This window comes from Rattus rattus, chromosome 14 (assembly GCF_011064425.1).
Source record: "Rattus rattus isolate New Zealand chromosome 14, Rrattus_CSIRO_v1, whole genome shotgun sequence".
Classification (NCBI taxonomy): domain Eukaryota; kingdom Metazoa; phylum Chordata; class Mammalia; order Rodentia; family Muridae; genus Rattus; species Rattus rattus.
Genome location: NC_046167.1, coordinates 12,347,353 through 12,360,096, shown reverse-complemented (window position 1 = coordinate 12,360,096; position 12,744 = coordinate 12,347,353). Strand labels below are relative to the sequence as shown.

The 12,744-nt window shown below is 38.3% G+C and overlaps 1 protein-coding gene across 1 annotated transcript in view; it reads right to left on the bottom strand.

Annotated features, from left to right (window-relative positions):
• Window positions 1-12,744, bottom strand: part of Upf2 (UPF2 regulator of nonsense mediated mRNA decay) — a 90,849-nt gene that overhangs the window by 16,011 nt on the left and 62,094 nt on the right. The window contains 4 exon segments of the mRNA XM_032885264.1: window positions 1,459-1,598; window positions 5,907-6,090; window positions 8,355-8,630; window positions 9,695-9,898. Of these exon segments, the coding sequence (XP_032741155.1) occupies window positions 1,459-1,598; window positions 5,907-6,090; window positions 8,355-8,630; window positions 9,695-9,898 (804 nt within the window).

Genomic DNA, 12,744 nt, shown 5'->3' with positions numbered 1-12,744 from the left:
CTACTTATAACAGAATGGTCTTATTTTTAATTATACATACTTTAAGAATTTATTTAACTTTATGCACGACTATTTTGTCTTTATGTATGTGCACTATGTGCGTGCCTGGGGACAGAGAGGGCGCTGTACCCCTGGAACTGGCAGTTGATAGCTATCTATAATGTGGGTGCTGGGAATTAAACCTGGGTCCCCTTCAAAGATCCTCATACCCACTGAGCTGTTTCTCCAGCTCCTACTTTAAAAAAATGTATTTATTTATGTAGATGGTGGTCTCTCTTCCTGTATGTCTACATGACAGAAGAGGGTATCGGATCCCATTACAGAAGGTTGTAAGCCACCATGTACTTGCTGGGAATTGAACTTAGGATCTCTGGAAGACCAACCAATGCTCTGAACCACTGAACCATCTCTCCAGCCCCTAGCTCTTACTTTATATTAAATTACATGTATGTATATTCAGGTATACATGTGACCACAGACACCAGAAGGACATGGAGCTGGAGGTATAGGTGAGTCTGAGTCACCTGAAGTGGCTGTTGAGAACTGAACACAGGTCTTCGCAAGAGCAGTATGTGCTCCTATCAGACCTAACCCTTCATTGTTAGTTTATTTGAGACAGGGTCTTCACTAGCTGGGGACTCACCAAGTAGGCAGGGCTGGCTGGGCAGTGAGCCCCAGGGATCCATTTGTCTCCATTCTCTAGATGGAGAACTTCAAGCAACTAACATCTTGCCTGGCCTCCGCTGTTTTAAGATAGGGTCTCTCTACATCAGCTTAGCTGTCCTGTGAATTGACTGATCAGACCAGGTTTGCCTTGACAGATATCTATCTGCCTCTCCCTTCCAAGTATTAAAGGCATGTGCCACCATGTCTGGTTTGTTTGTTTTTGATTTAAATTTAGAGGATTGAATGGAGGTTCTCCTGCTAGCATGCAGGCATATTATAAAGTAAGCTATCTCCCCAGGTCCCAAGAAAACATTTTTAGTGGATCCTAAATTGCAGGGAAGGAATTTCATATAGTTTGACCTAAGAGCACAACACCGAAAGGGCAAACTATGTACACAATGAATCTCCAATTTCAGATCTACTACAGTTGGTAAAAATAAAGCAAAGTATATAAATATTTAGACAGTAAAATTGTTTTTAAGAGTATAAAACTCAAGGGGTTGGGGATTTAGCTCAGTGGTAGAGTGCTTGTCTAGGAAGCGCAAGGCCCGGGGTTCGATCCCCAGCTCCGAAAAAAAAAAAACAAAAAAAAAAAAAAAAACAGAATATAAAACCCAAAGATTGCCCACATTCAACAGTAAGATTAAGATATAAAGAAAATCAAAACAATATTTCTCTCAAACTGTGTGTGTGTGTGTGTGTGTGTGTGTGTGTTTTAAGAACATGCGCTCCGCCGCAGTGCCCTCCTCACACACGCACGCCTGCACGCTGGCTGGCACTGAGCGCACTCACTTCTTCTTCCGGCTCGTTTACTTCACTCTCATTTCCAGACTGCTCCTCTGTCTCAGCTCCTCCTTCTTCTTCTTCTTCATCCTCTTCAAGATTTTCCCCTTCTGTCATAGAATCTTTGGACTCTTTGTCATTTACTAGGCCTTGAAAAGAGGGCGAAAGTGGAAAAAATACATTTAGAAAGATAAATGTTATATATGGTTTTTATATCACTTCACTTGAAAGGTGTGAAGTAACTTAATAGCCATTTTCTAAGAACAATAAATGGTAATAATTGAAAGTAATTTTGAGAAACATGGAAAAAGTATACATTTCTTATCCACTAGACTATAAAAAGGAAAAATAGTATGTATGCACACATATGCTTTTTCCCCTTTCCTTACAGCTCCGAATACGTAAAAGATAACCTGGTTTAAACTCGATCTCAGATGAATAAAGACAAAAGACAGCCGCATATCAAGTTCAGTCTCAGCATTTATAAACACAGACCCATGCTGCACTCTACAAATATTTCAACACCCTTGAAACCACAGAAGTAAGTAGACAGAAACCGCATCCCTCTAGCAGAGGCGTCGCGTTCGGTATCAATCTACGCAGACTGCTTTGTTGTTCAGTTTAACACGCTTTCCTCCATGGGGAACTTGTCCCAAATCTTTCCCTTTCCGTGGCACCTACGTCTCCCTGCACAGCTCTTCTTCACACTGGATTCGTTTCACCCTACTCACTCGACTTTGAAGAAACACGTAACAGAGGCCGACCTATTTCCCAACTCTGTCCTACAAATTGCACAGAACTGGTCTTTAGATGTTGTTCATCCAATATCCTTCTCAATGGAGTATCCTTGAATATGTGGCTTGAACTGTCACTGACCTTCCTATCTGGTATAAATCTACCGACTGCCTGGTCCTAAAGCACATGGACCTCTTTACAGTTGATGCTACACCACCTTATTTCTTTTCTAGTGATTTCATAAATGTTGCAAGACCATTAAGGACAAAGAAATTAGTTTATATATTTCAAATTTAACAAAGGCTATAAAGTGATAAGCGTACTGAAGGCTTAGTAAATCAATACTAGTTATTCACAGAAATTTAGTAAAATATAGGAGAATTACTGATAAGTATTAATCCTCTCATTTTATGAATACTGATGTCAGAGTTTGAATTTACTGTAGTGCTCTAGCCTAGGCACTGGTGAGATTACAACAGGACAGAGTGATCCAGCACCTACTTTCCGTTGGAGGGAAAAAGAGGACAAAGGGAGGAAGCTCAGTACTACCTATTTTAAAAGTGAAATTGATACTGAAGAAAAACCGATGGTGTTACAGGTTATGTCTCATTAATCTAAGTATTTAGTTATTGTTTACTGGCTTTCATATATAAAATTTTATACATGTATATGTTTTCTTGGATTTTAAAATCTTTATTTACTTGCTTGTACATATGTACATGTATGTTGTATGTGTCAGGCCATGGCATGAGTGTGGAAGTCAGAGAACAATCTGCAGGAGTCAGTCCTCTCCTACAACACGGGTTCCAGAGCTCCGTCAGGTTTGCCGGCAAGCATCCTTACCTACGGAACCATCTTGGAGACCTCTAACTGGATTGTAAAGACAAAATATTTCACTGATGATTATCAAAGGCAAACAATGCAAACCAGGGGTTTACAACCTAAATGTTAGCCAATAAACATAACAACGCAATGGTAAGTTATGCGATATGAAACATTATCACACCATTGTCCTCTTCTTTAAATATGCACCACTGAGAAAACTATATAAGCAACTGTCTTGACAGTCGTGCTTCCAAAGTATCAGGAAAATAGTATTATTTCTAACGTATTTTCATTTGGACCACAACAAAGCTTCAAAACCAATTTGTAAGCACTGCCTTTCCAATTTGCTTTACTATAGAAGAATGATCAAACTATGAATGAATACCTAGGAAACTGTCAATGTAAACAACGTATGTGAAATATATAAAGGACATATGGGTAACAAAATGTAAAATATAGACAAAACACAGGCTATTAAAATATTAGACGTGTATATGGGAACAAAGTAAACTGCTGGACGGCTCAGTTTGCCTGCTCATTGGAGTGGCCAGGGCTGCGATGCCTCTGTTTCTTTCCAGGGGTTCAGGCGAACGGACTGCGCCTTCCGCACACTTGGAGTCCTAAGAGCAAGCACTGTTTGCCGTCTTACACATTAGCTGCTGCTTCAGTTTGAACTTTGTTTGTCACACGTGAAGAACACCTCCCTCGTTCTGGCAAACAAACCACACTCGATAAAACCCTACAATCCTGGTCTGCATACGCTACACTCATTTCACTATCCTCATGGACACCACTCTCGCAGTTCACCTGTGCACTTCATACAACTGTGGTAATGACCTGGCAAGGAAATCATTTTTAATTTCAAATCGTATAAAATGTGCACAGTTTATGGGGACTTGTTTATTTTGTGGGTTTGTTGTTTTGTTTTTCTGAGACAGAGTCTCCCTTAACAATCACGCTGGCCTTTGACTCTGCCTCTCTGCCTTCCAAGTGCTGAGATTACAAGTGTCTGCACTGGACCACATACGGGAAAATTTCAAACAACCAGATTTGTTGTTTTTGGGGTACATTCTTTTGCAAACTTAAAATTTGGAAACATGAGTACGAGACCATTTTTAAGACTTTTATTCAACCCATCTGGTTCACTGGGTTTCTTTATTTTTAAGAGTCTTTACTCATTATATGCTAAATTAAATGCCTCATATTTAATTAGAACTACTTTTGGACCTTTATTAGTTTTTGGCTTTGTTTAAATTTAAGAAGTATACTCTTTTGCTTAAGAATATATTTACTCATATGCCTATGTTATTTTTACTTCTCTCATTTCTGTTTTTCGCAGTATTAGCTGGAACCTCCAAAACAAAAATTGATCATTTTGGCTTTATTTATAGTTTAAAGAAAAACGCCTTACTCATATATTCTATCTACCTAAAGATATGACAATCACTTTAAAAAGCAATACAATGGTAAATCTTCAGAGTCAATAACAGAATTAAGCACAGCACAACCAAACAAAGGAATACAATCTGTTAAAACATACAAAAAAACCAAAGATTCTTAAAACGTCCAGTTACAAAACTGCAAAAGCATGGAAAGCTAAAAACCCACCACAAATCACATTAACATATCACTCTACCTGCAACACAGGTGCTCTTTTTTATATTTCTCAGAATCACTGGCACAAATGTCATCTACGTTAATACTGTAAATGGCTTCAGACATTAAAACATAAGTTGAGTATTTCCCACTAGCTTCACTTTGCACTGGCTGCTCTAACTTAGGATGAGACGTCCCCCGGGGGGCTTGAAGACAATGGCGAATACTGAAGGATGCTATGCTCTCTCAGCAGAAAGTTTACTTAAAATGCATGATCTACATACATCCTCTTCCTTGTATCTAACCTCTGAGGCCAGGAGGGAACGGAGTCTGACTTTAAGTGACACCATCTTTATAGTTTCAAGCCATAGCAATGATTCATTTTTCCTTCTTCATTCCCCTCATGAATAGTTCAATGCCTTTTAACCCTTTAGTTTACAAAAAGATAAAGCAATCTCTCTTTTCCTTCCTTATGCCCCTATATGTAGTTGTATCATTTATGAAAATTTCTGGGCCCTAGGCTACGTCTTAACAATTTCAAAACATACAAAGAACATGATAATGCTTTCTGTGAAATGATTTATTTAATTGGAAATCTGAAAAGAAGAAGAAACGGGGTAACCTGGGTCAAGGTTGAAAAGCCAAGATTCACCCCAGGTCTTTGTGACGTGAGCAGGAGGAGGACACATGGGTACTGCACACTCAGTGCAGAGATCTGAACTGTCAGGCAAGCACAGGCATAGTCTCAGCTGAGATTTACCGGAGATGGTAAGCTATCAACATCCTGGAGGCCTGGGGTAGGGAGGGCTGTCACTCACCTCTATCTCCGCCCCTGACTGGCTCTTCAGACAAGCAGTGGGATACAGCAATACTCTGAGTGTAACTGAAGGACGGGTGCAGATGAACACACCGAGTGCTCACGAGAAATAAAATAACTTTACCAACTCTGAGAAGATTACCAATTCCTGAGAAGTCTCAGGAATAATGCCTGCTGAAAATACGCTATACATATGAGACACTTTCATCCAAAGATTTGCTCAGAAACCAGAGTCTAAAAGTAAGAGCAGTTGACAAGACTGTATTTCCCCTTCACTATCACTTGCTTTACGTCCTGCTTGATCGTTTTATTTCAGCTAGAGACCAGTTAGTGAAACCAACCACACCACACCTAACACTCACCAGTGCTCAACATCAGAGATACAAAGTATGCAAGTGCAAAGCTCTGACAGGAAACACAATAAAACAGATTCCAGAGACAGTCTGACCAATCCCCTCCATTCCTCTCTGTATAAATTGCTTACCTAGTTTTATTAAGAATTCTCGTTCCAAGTCTTGTACCTGCCTGATGGATTCTTCCAGAGAATTACAGAGTTTGATCTTTGGTCTTAGCAGTTCTAGTGTATCACTGATCATGTAATCTATATCAATAGGAAATGGATGGTCTTTTGTCCAAACCTCCAAACTTTTCTTCCACCAAACATAACGCTGACAACAAATAAAAAAATAAATTTAGCTATAAGATATTAATAACAAAAATTTAAAATAGTAAGTTGTACTGTGATGTTACCTAGTTATAATAACTAAGTTAAAAGGTTGAACAAGAAATCTATAATTTTTATCAATCGACAACAGCAATGATTCTAATTCCGATTATTTTCTCCTATCTATTTTTGAACCAGTTGTTGAGTTTAGGCTAAATACTTTTTTTTTAGTCTGGTTGTCATAGGTTTAAAAAAAAAAAAGACAGAAAAAGTATAAACAAAATGTCACATACACTTTAGGCTTACCACGGAATTGACACATTTAAATTTATAAAAGTAGATTGGATGCCTTAGTTTTAATAAATTATCATTATTTTCCTATGCTACCCGCTTCATTTTTTTAAAAAAGGTCTGGTAAAGTATTTAAGGATGAAACCCCTTTTTTTGGAGACAATGTTTTTCTGTGTAGCCCTGGCTGTCTGTGCTGTAACGCAGAGATCTACATATCTCTGTTGCCTGAGTGCTAGGACTAAGGCGTGCAGCACCACGCCTGGAGAAGATCAAACTTCTGAAAAATATGAAAATACATTATGAAATTTACTGAGTACCATGTATATGCTACTATATATTTACATTCTTGCTCTTATTTCTAATATATATTAACAAGTAACACAACCTAAGCCCTTTCTATATTGTTACATTATATTATTAAAAATATTTTTACAGGCGCCTCAGTTATCCTCTCTCCCTGGTGACCGAGGCTCTTGCTAATCAAAGTGTGGGCCCCACAGGAAGCTCTATAGAAACACAGATGGCCCCAGATCATAAACAAGCACTTGGAAGTTAGTGTTTTCCAGCTGGCCCTTCCTACCTGCCTTCTAGAGCCTAGTCTGTGCTCCACAGTAGTGAGCTGCACGGTCTCATCTCAGAGGCTGATACTCTGTACTCTAGGTGCCATACAGTAACTGTATCTCTGGAGCCCACTCCATTCAAACTCCTAGTTCCTGTATCTATCTCGGCCACACGTTTCTGTCAAATTAATTTAGAAAACAACTTTCTTGATTTTTAGTCTTCAGTATTTCTCAGTGACTCTTTTCTCTGAGGCTGGAATAAGGCATCAAATAAGAATTTCTACTTTGGATATTAATACTCTTTAGAGCAAACCTCAGGTATTTAATATAGACAATCTCCAGTTTAAGCAAGTCTTAAGCAAGTTTACACAAGGACTTTGACGTTGAACCTGCAAACTCCATTCCATCCCTTGTTCATAAATGTATAAGATAAGGCAGTAGGTACAAAAGTATGAGAAAGCTAAGACTGAAATTCCCCAACATTACTTACGCCCCCTTCCATCCAGCTACTCTGTGAATGCATTCCGGTGCACAAGTTATAATACCAAACCTCCCTCTTCTCAAGAGGCAAACTGTCACAACTGTGGTTGGGTAAAATCAAGTACTACTGATTGGTATTTAACTCAGCAACATTGTAAGCACTTGATGAGCTGTCCCTTCTAATCAGTACTTACTATGTTGTATTTCACAGGGAATAATGGTTGGGGAGCATGGTTAACTTTTGTGATACAAACCTTATACAAATTGTATGATTACCCCTGTATTTGTACTGAACTTATTCTAAATCACAAATTATGGAATAAATAAAAATATCACAAGTACAACCCAAGAGTTTACTAATAGATACATTTGCTTTCTACATTATAAATGTTTATGTGAACCATGATTTCTCTAAGGTAAGTAAATAAACAATGAATAACTAGATAAACTGGATCTTTTAGAAACAAGCATTTTGGACATAAACTAAAACAGACGTGAGAGAAGAATGTTATCAAATCACAAGTAGCTGGTTGTGGCAGTGCACATCTATGAACCTAGCACTTGGGAAGATGGGACAGGAGGGTCGTGAATTTAAGGCCAGCCTGAGCTACATGGTGACACACTTTCTCAAACAAACCAAAACAAACAATCCCCCCCCAACAGGTTTTTACTTTAATTAAAGAATTATTGAATGAAATACTATATTCTATAAATTACCGTGCCAAATTTACAATCTACATACTTTTCAAAATTGTCAACCTATCATTACCAATGATAGGCTGCAAAAATTAGTGTCTGTGTGAATCTGTAACACAATTTAAGGTCTCCACAGTAAGTATAACCTAAGTGTGAGCATATATAAACAATACATAATTTCTTTGCTAAAATTTGTTACATATGTACCTAGTGAAATAAATTGTATATTGTGCTTTCATACCTGAAAATATACAAGGAAGCAGTCAAGTTTTCTTTTACTGGAACCTCTGTCAAAGTACTGGCCACAGGTATCCAAAATAGTGCAGACTAGTCTAATTCTAAACAGATGCTCAGGAGGGTCCAGGGAACTTGGAGACCCATCAGGGTTGACACCAAATGAAGTAAAAGAATAAAGAGTTCTGAAAATAACAGCCGATTCGACCATTCTGTAATTATAAAGTTCTCCTAAGAACTTGGCACTACTGATGCGCCTCTGGTTAAATTTAGGTTGATTAACCTGAAAAACAAAACAAGAAACACCCCACAGGTTTTCAGTGAAGGGTAGCAATAAAACTGGAAGGGTTATTCCTAACTTAAGAGTACCAACTATTCAAAGAACATCTGTCAGAGCTAATAGTAGCTTCTTTACTCCTTTTCTAATACTGTGGCTATTTCTAAATAGCCTGTCATTTTCTAAGAAATGGTTATCTTTAAAATGCCTTAATAAAAGGTACATGTTAGATATTGAGGTAAATATTAAGCTATCATAAGTGAGCTTTTTCTAAATAGTTACAATGTCTTCCTATAAGCCCACCCAAGCTATTTCCTTTGCAATCTATGAATCAAGAAATAAAGGTAGCTAGTTATATAACATTTATATTAAGAGGAAAGTATGCAAAATACCTATAATTATCAAATATTTATAATTAGTAAGCTTATCATTTCCTGTGAATTGTCTCAATAACCTAGAAATAATAAAAATATAGTGTAATCTTACAAAATAAACTTAAAGCAGCTTCAGAAAAAGAATTAAAATAGATACTAATGATTGTTTGAGTTTGCAGCAGAAAATTTATTTTTATTTTTTATTTATTTTATGTCTGTGAGTACACTGTAGCTGTCTTCAGACACACCAGAAGAGGGCATCAGATCCATTACACATGGTTGTGAGCCACCATGTGGTTGTTGAGAATTGAACTCAGGACCTCTGGAAGAGCAGTCAGTGCTCTTAACCGCTGAGCCATGTCACCAGCCCACGGCAGAAAATTTAATATACAAGTTCACTTACAAGTAGCTCCTAAGAAGCAGCAAATGATTTAATATAAAAAACAGGCTTTGTTGTTGTTGTTGCTTTTTTAAGACAGAGTTTCTCTATAACCTTGGCTGTTCTGGAACTCTCTCTGTAGACCAGGCTGGCCTCAAATTTACAGAGATCTGCCTGTTTCTTCCTCCTTACTGCTGGGATTAAAGATGTATACCACCACCCCCCAGCTCAAATTAATATTTTCAATAGTAGGGTTAAAAGACTTTTACGTTCTCCACAAACTGTAACTGGGTATAAGTATGGAGGAAATGTGTTACCTCCATTCCCAATCGAATATCTTCAAGTACTCCGTCCACAACGTGGATCCCAACATCCTCCTGGTAAAGCACTAGTCCTGCTAGGAGGTTGGCTACACAGTGAATACTATTGTATTTCACATTCCAGATGTTTATCATACAACAAATGACATAGTCTTTAACTTCTTGGTCCTGCCAGGGCAACTTTCGCATCTGTCTCAAAACCTACATGAAGAAAATGTTGTTTAAATTATTAAGATAATTTTAAAATCTGAAATACTTTAGTAGGTTTTTATCAGTTTTCTTATGTTACAAAGAGGTAAAATGAGATTTATTAATTATGAAAATTTATTACCATTACTTTCTAGACCTTTCCATAATTTCTACAGTATTTCTCAAAAATGTCCCATAGCATTTGGGTCTTAAAAGAGTCAAATGAGAGCTGATGAGATGGTTCAGTAGGTAATTACACAGCACGTGCATGTATAAAAAATGTACAGAGTATAGTCAGAAAAATAAACTAACAGTAACTTAGTCAAAGACTAAGCTTGCGGAAAGAAAAAAAGCCATGGTTTGCCAAAACTAGTATATATGATTTGACATAAATAATCTCATTTAAAATCTATTTCTAACAAATAAAGCCATGTTCAGACCAATGAAAGAATAGATGGTTGAGAAACAAGTTGCACAATCAGAGCCACCTAATCTTTGACAAAACCAACCAGTGGAGAACAAAACCAAACAAGACAGCCTCATCAGCAAGTCGTACTGGAACTGGCTATCCACAGGGAAAGAGTGAAACTAGATCTATCCCTCTCCCTTCAGAAAAATCAATTCAAATGGACCAGACCTTAATGAAAGACTTGAACTTCTCAAAGTGCCAAAAGACACCAGAAGAAACATGTTAGGCACAGGGAAGGCCTCTCCAAAGAACTTAAGAAATAATCCCCCAAATTAACAAAGGGGTCGACAAGAAATTAAAAGACTTCTGCACAGGAAAAAAAATCACCAGAGTGAAGAGATATAGAGAATGGGAATTAATTATTATTGTTATTTAGATAAATACTGGCAATATCTTCTAATCAATAAGTGAATTAATAGGAATAAATACAAATTGCAATATGTAAAAAAGTGTCCAAAATCTTAAGCCATTGAAAAAAGGCAAGAGTCTAGGTCACCACAATCATAATGGCTATCAACAAGAAAGCAAATGCCAGCCAATTCTGATAACCATTGGGAAGAGTCAGTGGTGGTGGCACAGCCCTTCCGTCACAACACTCAGGAGGCAGAAGCAGGAGAGCTGTAGGTTCAAGGCCGGATTGGCCTACATAGTGAGTTCCGGGGCAGTCAGAGACTCGTGGAGAGAGCCTGTCTCCAAAACAGTGGTGGAGGGTTGGGAGGAAGAAGAGAAAGAATAGGAAGAAAGGAGGAGGAAGAGGAAGAGGAAGAGGAAGAAGAGGAGAGAAGACAAGAACCCAGCATTACAACTGGTAAGAATTTTAACTAGAATAGCTATTATGAAAGTCAGTGTAGACATTCTTCAAGAAAGCTAATAATAGAACTGCCGTACCATGACAAACCACGCCATTGGGGTATGCTAACTCACTGTACCAGAAACCTGAACATCCATGTTTACTGGTACATTTATCAAAATAGCTAAGTTATAGGAATCAATAAAGACAGAGGACGGGTAAAGAAAACATGGTACACAATGGAGTATTACTCAGCTGTAAGGAAAAATGAAATTATGAGACTTGTAGAAAAATAGAGCAACAGATCATTATGTTAAGCAAGATAAGTCATGCTCATCACATGTTCTCTCTCATGAGGGCTCTAGATCTAAACTTGTGTGTGTGTGTGTGTGTGTGTGTGTGTGTGCATTTGTAAGATACAAAGTACAGAGAAAACTTGGGGACAAGAGGATATAGATGACAGGGAAAGGTGGAATACAGAGGGTAAAGGAAAACGTGCTATTACAGCAGAGGGAGGAGACAAGCAGAGGGCAGAGGGGGTGACAAGAGAAGGGTATCAGAGGGGGTAGGGGCAGGGCAAGTGTAATAACACATTATGTATGGAAAAGCCATAATGACACTCACTATTTGTAACTTAAAAAAATTAAAAATTGAGTTGGGGAGGTGTTTGATAACCACTAAGTCCACATAAAAAAAGCCAGGCATGACTACACAATGACTACAATTCCAATGCTGGACAGGGGAGGATGGGAAGCTCCCTGAAGTTTGCTGGCAAGCAAGGAAAGGTGAATTTGCTAGTTCTAAGTTTAGCAAGAGAAAACACCTAAATGACATTAGCCTTTTGGCCTTTATATACATGTACAAACACACACACACACACACACACACACACACACACACACACACACACACACACACACATTTTCTAAGTCACTTAAGAGAGAAGACAACCTCAGTTTCCTTGTATGTAAAATGGGAAATAGTAAAAGTATCACAGTTGGGATCAAACAAATTAAAATATGCGCAGTGTTTACTGAAGTGACTGATAAAACAAATATGTCAGCTTTACTATTTCAAAATCTCTTGGGGTTGGGGATTTAGCTCAATGGTAGAGCGCTTGCCTAGCAAGCACAAGGCCCTGGGTTCCCGGGTCCCCAGCTCCAAAAAAAAAAAAAAAAAAAAAGAAAAAAAATCTCTTATGATCACAGTGATCGGCAGAGCTCACTCTGAGGACAGATTCTTTGTACCTTTGCTATGGAAGGAACAGATAGATATTCCTGGCAGGCTGTGAAATGGCCCTTTCACGTATCCCCGCTTTGTAGAACATCTTTCAAGCACTAAGTGTGTTTTCCTTTCCACTCCCACTGGAAACGTCAGCCTCCCCTATGGAGAAACTTTCAGTGCTCTCCAAACTGTACCCAGCTCTGCACTGCTTTGAACAACCCTGAAGGCAGCTCCCTTTCCTAAGGCACGTCACTCCTTATCACCTTCTACACAGACAGAAAGGAGCGCTCTGCACTCCTAGTACAGAAACCTGTAAAGCTAACAAGCCAACAGTCTGCCTACTGTCTTAGAGGTAAAATTTTAACAAGGTAACCA